The 15,162-nt window shown below is 48.5% G+C and overlaps 1 protein-coding gene across 1 annotated transcript in view; it reads right to left on the bottom strand.

The window, feature by feature from the left end:
• The window catches only part of LOC307211644 (cullin-9-like), a 58,391-nt gene that overhangs the window by 11,284 nt on the left and 31,945 nt on the right, over positions 1-15,162 (bottom strand). Inside the window, exons 13-30 of the mRNA XM_079968369.1 lie at positions 14,616-14,721; positions 13,126-13,353; positions 12,671-12,761; positions 12,414-12,585; positions 11,982-12,087; positions 11,234-11,329; positions 10,409-10,584; positions 9,759-9,892; positions 9,490-9,675; positions 9,109-9,224; positions 8,387-8,569; positions 7,889-8,046; positions 7,149-7,389; positions 6,838-7,012; positions 6,321-6,466; positions 2,749-2,857; positions 1,627-1,823; positions 1,272-1,543 (exon numbers count right to left, since the gene is read on the bottom strand). Coding sequence (XP_079824495.1) covers positions 1,272-1,543; positions 1,627-1,823; positions 2,749-2,857; positions 6,321-6,466; positions 6,838-7,012; positions 7,149-7,389; positions 7,889-8,046; positions 8,387-8,569; positions 9,109-9,224; positions 9,490-9,675; positions 9,759-9,892; positions 10,409-10,584; positions 11,234-11,329; positions 11,982-12,087; positions 12,414-12,585; positions 12,671-12,761; positions 13,126-13,353; positions 14,616-14,721 — 2,892 coding nt within the window. The remainder of the gene's footprint in view (positions 1-1,271; positions 1,544-1,626; positions 1,824-2,748; positions 2,858-6,320; positions 6,467-6,837; positions 7,013-7,148; positions 7,390-7,888; positions 8,047-8,386; positions 8,570-9,108; positions 9,225-9,489; positions 9,676-9,758; positions 9,893-10,408; positions 10,585-11,233; positions 11,330-11,981; positions 12,088-12,413; positions 12,586-12,670; positions 12,762-13,125; positions 13,354-14,615; positions 14,722-15,162) is intronic.

Raw genomic sequence — 15,162 nt, 5'->3', positions numbered from 1 at the left:
CTCAGTCTTTTGTTTTCTTTATCATTTTAGGTAAGTTCATGAAGATACCAGCAAACAACAAGTAGGCAGGCAGGCTCCTACACCCCTGCTATGTGACATGTTAAAACGAAAGGTCTGGAGAGAGGGAATTAACACCAACAAAGGAGGAATGGCAGGTGAAAATGATGGGAATATGTCGAATCAGCAAATTTAACTAATGAAGTAAGAGATCGGGAAGATCCGAGTATTTAAGGAAGAGCGGGGAATGTTTGCAGAGTATGTGTAGGGAAGTTTTTAAGGTTTGATGTTTTATCGTGTTTTTAATATTCTGTGGGAGCTGCCCAGAGTGGCTGGGGAATCCCAGCCAGATGGGCAGGGTATAAATAATAAATTGTTATTATATTATTCAGTGCTTTTTTCTGGAGGGGGCGCAGGAGTACGCATACCCCTAAACATTTTGTAAATCTTTGTACTTTTGTCTATTTACTGTATTTATTTTCCCCAATATGAACTGTAAAATGGTGATTTTCTTGAGTCAAAATGAGAGTAACCCTAAACATTTTTTTTTAGAAAAAAAAAGCACTGGTATTATTATGAAGAATAATGTTAAACAGGTTAAAACGTTAGCAGGGTTGGAGTAAATCCAACAGTTTAAAATATATAAAGATATGATGAGAAGGGAAGAGAACAAAACGTATGGAGAAATCAGAATATGCAGTCATTTAATGGGTAAATATATAGAACCACAAAAGGATGGGGAAGGGAAGTCGATGATCATGACTGTATGAGTAAATTGAATGGAATATGGAAAATGGATTGGCTCCCAGTACGTTTCCAAGCACAATTCAAAGTGTTGGTGCTGTCCTTTAAAGCCCTAAATGGCCTCGGTCCTGTATACCTGAAGGAGTGTCTCCACCTCCATCATTCTGCCCAGACACTGAGGTCCAGCGCCGAGGGCCTTCTGGCGGTTCCCTCACTGTGAGATGCCAAGTTATAGGGAACCAGACAGAGGGCCTTTTCGGTAGTGGCGCCCGCTCTGTGGAACGCCCTCCCTTCAGATGTGAAGGAAATAAGCAACTATCTTATCTTTAAAAGACATCTGAAGGCAGCCCTGTTTAGGGAAGTTTTTAATATTTAATGCTGTATTGTTTTTAACACTCGATTGGAAGCCGCCCAGAGTGGCTGGGGAAACTCAGCCAGATGGGCGGGGTATAAATAATAAATTATTATTATTATTATTATTATTATTATTATTATTATTATTATTAAAACAAAACAAAAAAGCACGTTACCTGAAAGGCAATTTGTTGCCAGGGTCTGTCCCAGAAGAGTCCTTGGCCTTTTGGCAATCGGTGCTCTGGAAGATGAGCTGAGCTTGGCCCCGGTGAGGTGTGGTGGGCTCAGCACAGATGTACTCCAGCAGCTGCGGGTTCTCTTCCTGGCGCAGGATGTAGCCCTGGCTCAGCAAGTGCAGGATGCAGGACAGGACATCCGTGCTGCTGCAGCAGAAGCTCAAGAACTTCAGAGCTGAGCCAGACTCCCATTTCTGGCAGGCATCGATCACCTGGGAGAGGCAAGAGGAATGAGTCCCTGTGCTTCACCTACCAGTCGGACTGTGCTGCAAGGCCCCATCCCTTCGTTCCATACCTTGAACACCAGGTTGTCAATGTGTATCTCCTTCTCTTCTTTCAAGATCTGGATAAGGAGGCAGCAGATGATGTTCCTCTTCCTCTCCAGAGCGCTGCCCTCATTCTCTTCCACATTCAAGTAGGTCTGCTTGGGCAACAGCCACAGGCGCTGGCCGGACATTTGACTCAGCGTCCCTTCGTTCAGCCTCAAGACATCTATATAATTATAATAATTTATTATTTATACCCCGCCTATCTGGCTGGGTTTCCCCAGCCACTCTGGGCGGCTTCGAACAAAATATTAAAGGTACAATAAAAGAATATGGGGCTTCAATTCACGGCACAGGCTTCCCCTCTTGCGATGCCAACTGGAAGAGCTCTCCTCATCTGCACCATCCAACATGGCAAACTTAAGTGCTGCATGGCAGGAGGCGGAAGTCAAAATCCCACCCACATTGCTAGGCTAGCTTCCCAAGGGAATCAAGGTCCCTTCCTCCCAGGGTGGATTTGATTTAAATCAAATCAATTTAAAGCATGATTTAAATCACAATTTAAATCTCTCTTTTTTTTTTTTACAGAAAGACTTATTCTTGCTGGTATAATCTTAATATTTACAACCAGAGGAAGGTTTCATTTTTGGAAGAATAATTTTCAGAGCAGTTTTTACAGTTATATCAAAAATTACTGATTTAGTTATACTATTAGAAATACACTGACAGATAATGATGAAATTATTGTGAGGTTTAGTAAGTTAACTGTTTATATTTGGACAACTTTTCTGCTGTACTTTATTGGAAGGAGAAAAATAATCATCTCCTTAATAACAATTTAAACAATTTATTTAACTAAAACAATAACATTGTAGCATATGTATCCATGTTTGTTAACTGATGTGGTTAAATGATTTAAAAAACAACACCACCTTAGACTGAGTTTTAGAACACATGAAAAACTTAAAACAAATCCTTATTTCCTGATGAATAGCCTTTGGACTACAATGTAACTTAAACAGAAAACTATCTTTAGAAATATTTTTCCTCCAAAGGCATTTTATTTTAAAAATCCAGTTTAAATAAAAAAAAATCCGATTTTTAAAATTTTTATCCACCCTGTTTCCTCCTCCTCTGAAGCCCATACTTACTCTGACTCTGGGTCAGGATCCCATTCTCGTTTGTTAGAGGTTTCAGTGCATGGTGCAGGAGGACGGGGGAAAGATCCGTGGCTTGTAACAGTGTGTCCACCGAAACCTCCTAGGAAAATTAAGGGGGGGGGTTTGGAAATGCAAGGTGAGTACACAGAGGAAAAGGGAGAAGCAAAGAAATACTGGGGCATCTAGACTTTCGGCCCCAGAGTTCTAGCAAGGAATACTGCAAATGCAATAAAAGAAAACCAACTTTTTAGGGTGGAACCCTTATGTCAGCTTCCAAGGCCCACATGCTAATGAAATTGGGTCTAGAGGCAAAAGTAGGCAAAACAATGAGTGTACATTTTACCTTTGAACAGTAAGCTACTTTCTACACATTATACTTCTGGAAAATGATATACAGCGGTACCTTGGTTCTCAAACGCTTTCGTTCTCAAACTCTGAAAACCTTGAAGTAAGTGTTCCAGTTTACGAACGTTTTTTGGAAGCCGAACATGCAATGCAGCTGTCGGCCATTGTTTCTGAGGCACCTGCACCATCAGAAGCTGCGCCTTGGTTTCTGAACATTTCAGGAGTCAAACGGATTAAGTTTGGCGCTTTTGTTTTTGCTATTTATTTTGCGTTTTTGTTTTTGAGGCTTTTTCGGTTAATTTTTTTTGTGTGACTGTGTGGAACCCAGTTCAGCTACTGATTGATTGACTGTGTGACAGAGTAAATGGATAAAAGCCCCCCATCCAAACAACAACTATCATCAGTGCAGGTAAGAAAAAGAATTAATTTTAATTTTTATCATCTACATGTCTTATTTATTTTATAGTACAGTACATTGATTATTGCTTTCATTTTATGGATCAATGTTCTCATTAGATAGTAAAATTCATGTTAAATTGCTGTTTTAGGAGTTGTTTTTAAACGTCTGGAACGGATTACCGTATTTTTCCCTCTGTAACACGCAGATTTTTTCTCCTAAAAAGGAAGGGGAAATGTCTGTGCGTGTTATAGAGTGAGTGTGTGGTCCCTGGAGCCGAAAAATCAGGCAAAAATCAAATCGCGGCACTCGGCTGCTTTCCTGCATTCTGCCTCAGGGTCTTACTGCCCACCCTCCTCTGTTTCGTTGCTGTGTTTGCTGAAATGGAACAAAGAGCAGGGAAAGCCCCTCCCCTCCAGGCAAGCAGAGGGGAATTCCTCTCTGTGCTCTGGGGGAGAGGGAGAGAGAGGGGGGAAGTGAGAGAGGGGGGGAGGGGGGGAGGGAGAGAGAGAGGGGGAGGGAGGGAGGGAGGGAGGGAGGGAGAGAGAGAGATGGCTGGCTTGGGTGGGGGGAAACTTTTGCCTTTCTTTCCTCTCTCCTGCATTCTTAGCCAGCTGCTTCTCTGCACACCCCTCTCATGTCCCTTATTTGTTTTTCCTTCGCTCCCCACTTAAAATGTGGTTACAAAGCATAGATCCACATGGATCCTCAGGATCCTTGCATTGGGTCACCCCAAATTCACCATCAGATCACATAGCATGTCCATGGCTACAGCCTGCCCCCCCAAAATCACGCACCCACTGTTGCCTGGGGCTGCAATGGTGCAAAAACGTGGTTAAAAAGCATGGATCCACATGGATTCTCAGGATCTTTGCATTGGGTCACCCCAAATTCACCATCAGATCACATAGCATGTCCATGGCTACAGCCTGCACCAAAAAAATCACGCACCCACTGTTGTCTGGGGCTGCAATGGTGCAAAAACGTGGTTACAAAGCATGGATCCACAGGAATTCTCAGGATTTTTGCATTGGGTCACCCCAAATTCACCATCAGATCACATGTCTATGGCCACAGCATGAAGCCCAAAAATGATACATCCACTGTTTCATTCAGAATGTTTTTTCCCTTGTTTTCCTCCTCTAAAAACGATGTGCGTGTTATGGTCAGGTGCGTGTTATAGAGCGAAAAATACGGTAATTCATTTTGCATTACTTTCTATGGGAAAGCGTGCCTTGGTTTTGGAACACTTTGGTTTTGGAATGGACTTCCAGAATAGATTAAGTTTGAGAACTAAGGTACCACTGTACAATGAACTGGGGGGAAATGTTGAAAATATAATTTCCTAAGAAACCAGAAGCTTTTCTTTTAGGTATTATAGGACCAGAGGTCCCAAAGGATCAGACGAAGCTATTTATGTACACAACCATGGCTGTGCGTACTCTGCTAGCCCAAAAATGGAAAGATGGTACAATCCCAACCACAGAAGAGTGGCAGGCAAAACTGATGAACTATGCTGAGATGGCAAAACATATGGGAAGAATTAGAAACCAGGAAGAGTAGGTCTTTAAATAAAGAATGGGGAAAGTTTGTAACTTATTTGGAAAGCTATTGTAAACAATTACATACATTGGTAGGATTGACAGAAAACTTGTAGTAAAAATTTGAACTATGGATTGACAAAGGATTTATAAAAATGGAGTAATGAAAGAAATGCGGAGAGGAAAATTATTACATTAAGAACTACAACGGGGGTGGGGAGTCAGAGGGGATTATATGCTTATACATTTAATTCATTTGTTTATGTAAAGTAGAAAATGCAAAAATAAAACTTATATGTAAAAGAAGAATGGATTCCAGCCACACACAAAAACATTTGGGACCACTGAGGGGTGTGTGGCCTCAGGAAACGTTCTGAGGACTAGACAGCTGTATTTGGGCCCCGGGTTTCAGGGTCCTGTGCCTTAGGCCATCATGCTGGACTGTTTGTGGAGCTCCCAGGGAAGAAGAAGAAGTGCTCACAAGCAAAGGGATGCCCAGTACAATGAAGGAAGACTCAGCCCAGGTTGCACCATGATTGCAGCACCATTGCAAAGCATGGAGTGATGTTCCCAAGCCCCAAACTGCACTCTGGGGCGAAGGATTCTTGGCTGTCTCAGAATATGTAACCTTAAGCTCTCACCAATTCTGTAGGTCTTAACATTTTCACTGAATTCGGGCAACAACTGCCTGCAGCCGCTCAATTCTCAGCAACAGGATCCAGAAGCCACCTACAGCCTCAATCAGATAAGCTATCTGGCTGAACACAGGCTGGTGAACACCCTCCACCTTGGTAGCTCAGTCGGTAGAAACACTTAATCTCAGGGTCGTGGGTTCGAGTCCCATGCTGGGCAAAAGATTCCTGCATTGCAGGGGTTGGACTAGATGACCCTTGAGGTTCTTCCAGCTCTACAATTCTATCATCTAGTGCCATTGATCTAATTCCACCCCAAACTTCCAACATCCCCACTCTAAACATGCACAAAAGATCCTGGTTCTATGACAAAAGGCTTAATCTGGTCTGTGACCGTTTAATAAACTTTGATTTGATATGACAAAAGGCAGGCTAAACGGATCTGCAGAGTAAGCTCCCAAAAGAGCACATCCAGCATTTGCTTAACAGGGGCTGGGTCCCAGCGAGGATCCTTCGGATCTGCAAGGATCAGTTCCCATCCTGCAGGACTTTCAACTCTGCTGTGCAAAATTCAGAGGGTGACTGCTTCTAAGCCACAGAAGATGCCCAGCTGATGGCAAACAAGTGGGGATGAAGGGAGTCTCAGACCTCGGCAGTGTTGAAGCAGAGGAGGATGTACATCTGCAGGGTGGAGACATGCAGGAGGCAGCCCTGGTACTCCAGCTCCGCGTGGCCCAGCCACGTCCACTGCAAACGCCGCGGCTTGGTGTGCTCCAGCCCAAAGCGGCTCTGACCTGAGAAAGACAAGGGCAACGGTCAGGGAGAAATACAGCGGCAAGACGAGCAACACTCTCTCTGCCTCTCTGCTCAAGGACAGGAGATCACAATACGGGGTTGGAGAAGCATGAACAAAACACAAATCTTGTTTGTTTTTAATTGTCTCATCCCACATTCTGTAGATTAGCCAGATTTCTCAAAGATTATGAACCTCTTAACGCTGCCTCTCTCAATGTATGGTTTAAAGACTCACAGCTCTCCGTGAAGGTTTGTATCATTTCTTTATAGAAAGTTTGATGGTTCCTATTTCCAAGTTCAGAGTCCACCAGCCCCCCGAAACTCAGCCTGAGAGAGGCAGGGCTGGGCTTAAGAACAGCCTGGCACTCACTCTGGGTGTAGAAGTCAGCAAACTTGCTCAGGTGCTGACTGAGGGATTCTGGGAAGAACCTGGCAGGATCCTCCAGGTAGCAGAACGAGGAGATGGTCCAACAGCGTGGAGACAGCGCCAGCACCTTCACCTCGGCCTCTTCCTCCCGAGAGAACAGCTGCTGCGCCTCCACCATCTGGGGAAATACAGGAGGTTTGTGGCTTTGGCGGACAGTGGGGGCTCCCCAGGCAGTGTCAGCGGAGGAAGAAAAGGCCTTGTGGGCAGGGGACCTCCTGCGTGGTCCACAGGGATGGGGCTCCTTCGCCTCTCACCTCTCCTTCCTCCATCTCCTCCTCCGCCTCCCAGTTCCCATCCTGGTCGAGTTCCAGCAGGTGCTTGTCGAGCTGCTCCAGCTGGAAGAGGTGGAACTGCTGCTGCTGCTCCTCCAGCTCACTCAGGTTCTTCAGCATCTGCTGGGGGAAGCGGTTGGGGAAGCAGAGCCCAATGTGCTCCACCACCGCACACTCCAGCCACGTCTTGCCCTGCGACAGGAGCCGGTCTCCCAGGTAGTACCTGCGCAAGCAGAGAGGGCAGACCAAACACTGGGCACTCCAGTCAGGGCAGGCCAGCCCCACGTACAAGAGACCCACGGAAGGAAGGAAGGAAGGAAGGAAGGAAGGAAGGAAGGAAGGAAGGAAGGAAGGAAGGAAGGAACCCAGCAGCTGAACCGGCCCTCTCAATTCCTTCTTCCCTACAGAAGTGCCAGGAACAGGCTGCACCACTTCCTGCCCGACGCCTGCGCCGTCTCCCAGAACATGATAAGCAGCTCCTTGGGAATATGGGAAGCTGCCTTGGACTGAGCCAGGTCCCTTGGTCCCTCCAGCTCAGCACTGTCCACACTGACCGGCAGGGGCTCCAGGGCTTCAGGCAGGAATATCTCCCTCCTTCCTGGAGACTGAAGCCAAGGCCTTCTGCATTTACGGCAGCTGCTCTCTCCCCCGAGCTCTGGCCCTCCCCTCCCCTCCCCTCCCCAATGCAATTCCGCATATCTGCTCCACAAAGGGCTCCTCACCGGTAGAAGTGCTCGAAGGTGTTGGCCAACTCCAGGCCTGCCAGGAAGAGGACGGGCTCCAGGCTCTGCTGCAGGCGCCGCAAAGTCTCCACGTTGCCAGAGTCCGCCCAGCTCTCCTGGATCCACCGGTCGATGTAGCGGGCAAACTGCTCACTCACCTGTTGGCCACAGAGCAAGAGGCACCAGTTGAAGCCGGGAGAAGAAGCAGGTGGAGCTTCCATGAAGGGAGGGGGGCGGAGGGGATTCCTCCCTCAAAGCAGCAGCAACGCCTCCAGGGAAGGGGATGGATCCCAGAAGGGGAGGCTGGCTGCTCTGTGATCAGGCCAGGGGGGCCAGGCAGGCCCTGAGATGAGGCCACGTTTGACATGCCTGGAAGTGCAAGGGGCAGGGCCAGGCAGGCTGCAGAGACAGGGGGGATGTCAGAGGGACAGTTCTGCTCCTTGCAAATGAGCTCCCCCATGACTAGGCCGTGCCCCCCACCCTTGCGCCCTTACTCACATGCATGGCTGTCAGGAAGGAGAGCTGCAGCAGACCCCCCGAGAAGCCGTGGCACAGGGCCAGCATGAAGGACATCTGCTGCCCAAAGAGCTCCTCCATGGCGGTGCGGAGGCGCAGGTAGGTGTTGCAGTAGCGCTCCACAAAGTCCGGGGCCTGCCAGGAGGACTCCAGGAACAGCTTCACCTGGGCAGAGGGACGCAAGGAGCACCACAGGGTCAGAGCAACCCACACGCCCTTCTCTGGCTCCCTGGGGCCTGCCTGGAAGTCTTCCTGCGGGCAGGGGTGCCTGGCTAGTTGCCTGTCCTGGGTAGCGCTAAACACCCTTTCTCTCATCTTTGGATTGTCTGTCAGTCATCAGGAAAGTCTGTGCATGGGACTGGAACTGGGCAGAAGTGTCAAAATAAGAGCGAGGCTCCCACCTAATTTAGCAGCACCACGTAGAGCTTGGAGCCAGGAAACCCCCTTTCCTGGGAGAGTCTGGTCCACACCCAGTCCTGTCCTGCAGCCTCAGCTCTCCCCAAGGCTGCCTTCCCAGTAACTCCTTAATAGGCAGGGAAGCAGCTGCATGCAGACACAGTGAGAGCAACGCAGCAGGACTAGTGAATGGTCTGCCATGGAAGACGTGGCCAGAAAGACATCTGCTTGCAGCAATGGAGAGTCGCTACGCCGCATCTCACCCTGCTTGGCGCCCCCATTCGCACCTGGTCCTGTGCTCCCCCTACCTGCTGCTGGACCACCCCTTTCCAGCACTGGGTGATGCCAGTGGTGCTGCTGGGCTTCTTCACGGCTGCCTTGACAGTCCCAGAGCTGGACTCTTTGTTCTTCACATTCTTCCCGTCTGCAAAGTGGGGGTTGTGCGGCGTTATTCACGAGGACCGGAGCACCCAGGCACCCACTTCTGACTATACGGGACCTTGAGGGCTATCCTCCCTCCCCAGTTCTCCCTCCAACGCCACCCCCCTTGCAGCCATTCTTGCTCCTGCCAAGGTCTGCCTGGCCCCCAGAGGCTCCCCTGCAGTGACCTTCCCACCTTCAATTGGGAAAGGGGACCTGCTCCTCCTGGGCTGCCTATCTGCCCAAGCAGGGAGTGGGGAGACACTCACTGGATTTCACGGGGGGCTTGAGTTCCTCAGGCTCAGGGCTGCTGGAGTCCACGTGCACCAGAAGGTGGCTCAGGCGCCGGACGCGAGAGTTGAAGATGGCCGCCCGGCTTTTGGAGCTCCGGGAAGCCTCCAGGTTCTCCAGGTATTGGCTCAGGAGCCAGGAAAGGGGGCTGATGCCGCTGGGATCTGGAAGGGCAGGAAAGAGTCAACACGGAGGGCTGCTGGGAGAGGGGAGGGGAGGGGAGGGTGCCAGGAAGGAGATGCCATACCTGGAGTGGTGATGCTCTGCACCAAAGGGCTGATCAGAGCCTCCCAGCAGGTCTTGCCCAGGGCCTGGGCAGCTTCGTCGTCGGGAAGGAAGCGGTCGGCAAAGACCTGCTCGTGGCGCAAGGCACTGTTCAACCTGAAACGGCAAAGGGGTGGAGGGTCAGCTGCTGACTTGGGCGACGCTTGGAGGCCTTTGGAGGTCAGGGACAAATGGGCTGAGAAGCAATGCCTGCACAGGGCGCGGGACAAAGCAGGGCAGGAGCTTGAACAACATGAAACCCAGCCAGATGGGTGGGGTATGAATAATAACATTATTATTATCATCATCATCATCATCATCATCATTATTACCGAGATGAAAAGGAGAAGGAGCAAGATGGATATCTTCTGACAGGGTTTCCCAAACTTGGGTCTCCAGCTGTTTCTGGACTACAACTCCCATCATCCCTAGCTAGCAGGACGTATGATCAGAGCCGATTGGAATTGTAGTCCATCAGCAGCTGGACACCCATTTTTGGGAAACCCTGTTTTGGGGTAAGCGTGAGAAGGGCTGGGAATGTGGACCCCCTCCCAGCGCAAGAGGGAGACCCCTCCCTGCCCCGCATGACACCCCTGCCCCTCCCCACCTGCGGCCCCAGGGAAAGGGCAAGACCTGTTGAAGAGCTGCAGCAGCTGCATCCGGTCCTCCGAGATTTCCTGGCACCAGGTGTGCGCCTTGGTGGTGTAGAAGAGGTACGTGCGCCGGCACAGCTGCTCCTTGAAGATGGGCCAGAAGGTGGGCTTGGGACCCAGCACCTCGATGCCACGCACGCGAGTGTCAATGCCCCCCTGAGAACGACATGGACTTCTCCAATAAGGCAATGTGTTATGTATAAAGAAGCAACTCGCTATTTCCATATGATCAAAATTTGCCCCACCCACACTCATGCACACATTTCTCCAAGTTATGGTATAACAATAAGAGAGCCATATTCCACCCACTTAACACAGAAGAGTACTGTGTTTTACACTCTTTTATGTAGTAGCTGCTCTTTGTCTTTTGAAAGATAGCCATGCTCTTCTGCATATGAGATGTGCTGTAAAGGAGCTGCAAAATGTGCGAACCAAAAAGTTCCAAAAAACAGTGCAGCATCCATGAAAAACTATCAGAATGTGACCAAGGTACAAAGTGTTAAGCTGTTTATTTGTCACTTGTCGTCTCACAATCTATACCCTCTGCACTCGCATTAACATCATTCCACAATGTCATTACGACAAATCTATTCCTCCTTGAGAAGTGCTGCATTTTCTCAGGTACGGATCGCAATCCTTCAAATGCTTGGAAAAAGCAATACTTCAGAAACACCAATGCTATTTTGAGAGGTGTGCGGATTGGCGAGCTTGGGAATTCAAAATAAATGCCCTAGTAATGTGAGGAAACTAATTGTGCAGGATGTCTTATATCAAAGCTCCTCTCTGTTCCACTGTACATCCCTACCTGCTGACAACGCTTGATTTTGATTTGTATGATGGGCCAGAAGCGGGCCATGTTCTCCAGAAGAACCACCCTGCTGGCTGATGGCAGGACATTCAGCTGTAAGGAAAAGAGCCAGAGTCTCACCTTGAGCTAGAAGTGTTAATGCAGTTAACAATCCACCCTCCTGCCCCTGTGCACACCCTTCTTCTCTGTGTTCCCCCCCATTGATGTAATGAACCAGAGCCCTTCTCACTACAACTGTAGAGAATGTAAAACCAAACAATTCACACCACAGCAAAGGTACATAGGCAGCTTTCAGGGAGACCAGGAAGCTGCTCCATAGGACATAAATGGGAAGAGAAATTTAAAGAGACTATCCTCTCAATAGATGTTAAGTCTTCTGCGATGGAGAAAACCTCGTTCATTTTTCTGCATTATCAATAAGGCAAGCTAAATCTTTCCCTGCTCATTGATGTAATTTCTAATATACCGTTAAAAATAGCTGGGGATGGGAAGAAGGGTAGAATAGCCACTAGGAAATAAGGAAAGGCAGGTAGGCAAGAGGCAGGTCCAGTAGAAATAGGAAATCTCCAATAGGTAATCATTCCAGTGTCAGGCAATTCAGCACAGATACATGCTCTATGTCAAATATTGATAATTTGGGCCCAGATTGCAGCAATATGGTGAAATAACTTTCAAATGTGAGCCCTTCTGACCTGAGGTTAATGGCCAGAGCAGTACAGATTTGCAGAAAGATTGCAGCACTCACAGTAATGAGCTCGGTAGTGATGTTGGAAGAGTTCTCTCCTCCCATGACCACGATCCGGGCTGGCATGTAGCTGGAGTCCTCACTGGCCACTAACAGAGTCATCTGCCTACACCAGGAGAGGAAAGAAACAAGCGTTCAAGCTAAACTCCTGGAAGAATCCCAGCACCCTTCACAAAGCTGGTGGGGTCATCTGCCCTGAAAAGCCAGAAGTGTTTCACAATATGCCTGGCATGAAAAATATCCACAGTTTTCACCTCTGTTCCCCGAGAATCGCTCCTAAAGAAAACCAAGCAGCCAGGTGAGCTTCTCCCTAAAACCTTAGAGGTGCCAACTGCACCAACGCACTCAAGCCCACCCTTGCTCTGCTGCCTAGGAAATCCCCCAACCCAACCCGTGCAAAGAGATTCCTCAGTGAACCCCACCAGAACCCACCTGACCACCACTCCACGGTGCATGTAAACATTGATGTAGTGAGAGCCAGTGCTGCCATTGGATTCCCAGTATGTCTTTGGGTTCCTATCCGTCAGCTTGCTGGCTCGGTGGGGGTTTGAGGAGACTTCCACCCTCTCCCAACACTTGTCTTCCTTCACCTCCACATTGGAACCTAGACCAACAAGCAAAGTTGAATTGGATCAGGCTTCACACTGATGCAGCCGCCACTTGATTCCTTGCCCAAATGAGTCGCTCACCCTGGCAAAGGTTGCGCAGGAACACATCAAAGAAAGGGATGTTGATAGGCTGGTGGCTCCTCCTGTGCTCCTCTATCTGACCCAGAACCATCTGTCGGAGCAAGGGGGGCAGAGGAACAAACAGAGGCATTCTTAGTAGAGCTCAAGACATGATCAGAAGAAAGTATCTGGGCTTCTGATCCCTTCAATTTCAGTAGCCCAAACTGCTGAAGAGAGCCTTGAAATTCACCAAGCATCTTTTTAGGGAAGCTCCACCATCTGCAGCAAGTCAAATGTATTATGGGGGATGAATAAGAGAACAGAGCCCCAGAGCTTCAAAAGAGGACCACTAATCTCAGGCTGACCTCCTCTGTTTTACCAGACATAACTGGCCAGGCTGCTGACACTCCATGCCCTCCCTCCTGTTACCTGGCCAGCCACCCCAAGCCTCATTACCCCAGCCTGGTCTCAGTCACCTGGATGCAGCCAGCCAGGATGCTGGTGGTCATCTTCTTGTAAAGGCTGGCGTATTTCTCGCAGTCGGTCACCAGGTCGCGCAGCTCCGTCACTAGCAGCAGATTGGAGTTGTACCTGTCCATCGCTTTGGTGAGCGCCTCCTTTGTGCCCACGCGACTCATCACCACGGCACAGTCTTTGTTTGTGGTGGCCAGGCGATGCAGGAAGCGAATGAACTCCTGCACAACCTACAGACGAGGAAGACAGCAATGGCACGTTGGTGGATCACAGGGCTGGGTTCTGCAACCAGCTTCTTCAAGAATGTTCTGGACAGCTCTGGAGAAGCCACAGCCATCCTCTGCATCTCCATTCCCTTCCTTAAGCTGTCTCCTGATATATTCCCCAGGTGGGCTAAGGCTTCTTCTCCAAATGTCCCCCTTTGGGAAAACGCTGTCAGACCAGAAGTCAATGGACAGCTTCAAATGCATCTACATGCTTGTGGCTTTCTGGCTCTGCTGCACTCTGGCACAGTTCCAATTCTGTAAACTCTGGCTCTCAGTTTAATGAAGGAAGACGGCGCCCCAGTTAGTCCTATTCAATCTATGGACAGACTTTGATCTGTGTGCAAGACCACACAGAAGCACACTAAGACTCACCTTGAGCACTGTTTCCTGCTTCAGGAAGGGAGGTGCAAGGTGATTACAAGAATGGATTCTAAGCTCCCTAGAAAAGGGATGGAGAGCTTGTAGACTCCTCCAGATGTTGTTGGACTCCCATCAGCCCCAAGCCAGCATGACTGGAGTTGTAGTCCTTGGGAGGTCACAAGTTCCTCATTCCTGCTCTAGGACCTTCCTTGTGGGGGGTTTCCTTGTATTTTTGTTCAACAGGCATGTCTGGTCTTTTGGGTTAGCCCCACCAAATCAGCTACTCGCTTTCATTTAACTAAGTTTTTATAGTCCTTGAATTTGCCAGGGCAAGTTGACAGTCTAGCTGCCTTACTTACACACAAACTCAGAGAGGTTTCAAGCAACAAAACAGATATTTATTATTTTAAGTCCATTCCGACCACACATGCCTAGCAAAGAAAGGCAAAGGAAGCCCAGCTTTTTGTAAAGCTCCCCCATATGGTTGCTTAAAGTGACCTGGAGAGCAACTGTTTAAAAGGATGGACTGAAATAATGATTGACAATTGACGTGCAACTGGATTGGTTTATTTATCCATATGCACGTTTGTCAGTCCCAGGACACCCATCCCTGGTGACTCAGCTGCCCTGGCTGCAGAGTTGAAGCCATGAGTTTCGCCAACACACTTCTAAATTTGAAATGTGAGGTTCTAGCAGGACAAAAAAATTGCTTTTCGTCAACTACATTTGGTTAGGGATTTGCAACTCGGTATGCAATACAGATGCTCAATATTATTCTTCAACCTGGACGATCTTCAAATGACTTCCACCGCACCAGCCCCTCTTGCTTTCAGTATTTCAAGCTATATACCAATTGAGTCCCTCACCTCCCGGTCATTGCTGTTGGCGCTCAGAGAGGACAGACAGGGCTCAATGCACTCATGCCAGGGCAGTGCATCCTCTTGGGTACTGTCCAAAAACTTATTCAAAATTCTGCAACAAACAGAAAACAGTTAAGAGGGAAAACAGCAAGTTCTGCCTTGACTTGGACCCAAGTGCAATAGGCTGCCCCTGCAGCTCAAGAGTCCATTCTAATAATATCTTTCTTTCTAAAGCAGGACAAATCTTCTTTTCCCTTTGCTTTTAAGATGCTTGGGAACGGAGACTCCTCCACAAGTCAAGCTCACTACAACCCCTACAAGAAATGCCACCCCTGTAATAGCACATGATTGCCCTGAGAATACCCCAAAACTGATTGGCAACAGCCACAGCAACCCACCAAGCTTTCTCCCTCATGATTCTGATCATAAAAGCCACCTCTCAACACCAGTAACCTCTGCTTAGTTCCTTCACATGCATTCTGAAGGACTACAGCTTCCCTACATTGTCTCTGCTGGAGAACCTGCCCATTTGTGGGGTCCTAATCCCCGCATT

This window comes from Podarcis cretensis (assembly GCF_951804945.1).
Source record: "Podarcis cretensis genome assembly, chromosome: 3".
Lineage (NCBI taxonomy): Eukaryota > Metazoa > Chordata > Lepidosauria > Squamata > Lacertidae > Podarcis > Podarcis cretensis.
The sequence above is the reverse complement of the archived record's forward strand: the minus strand, read 5'-3'. Positions and strand labels throughout refer to the sequence as shown.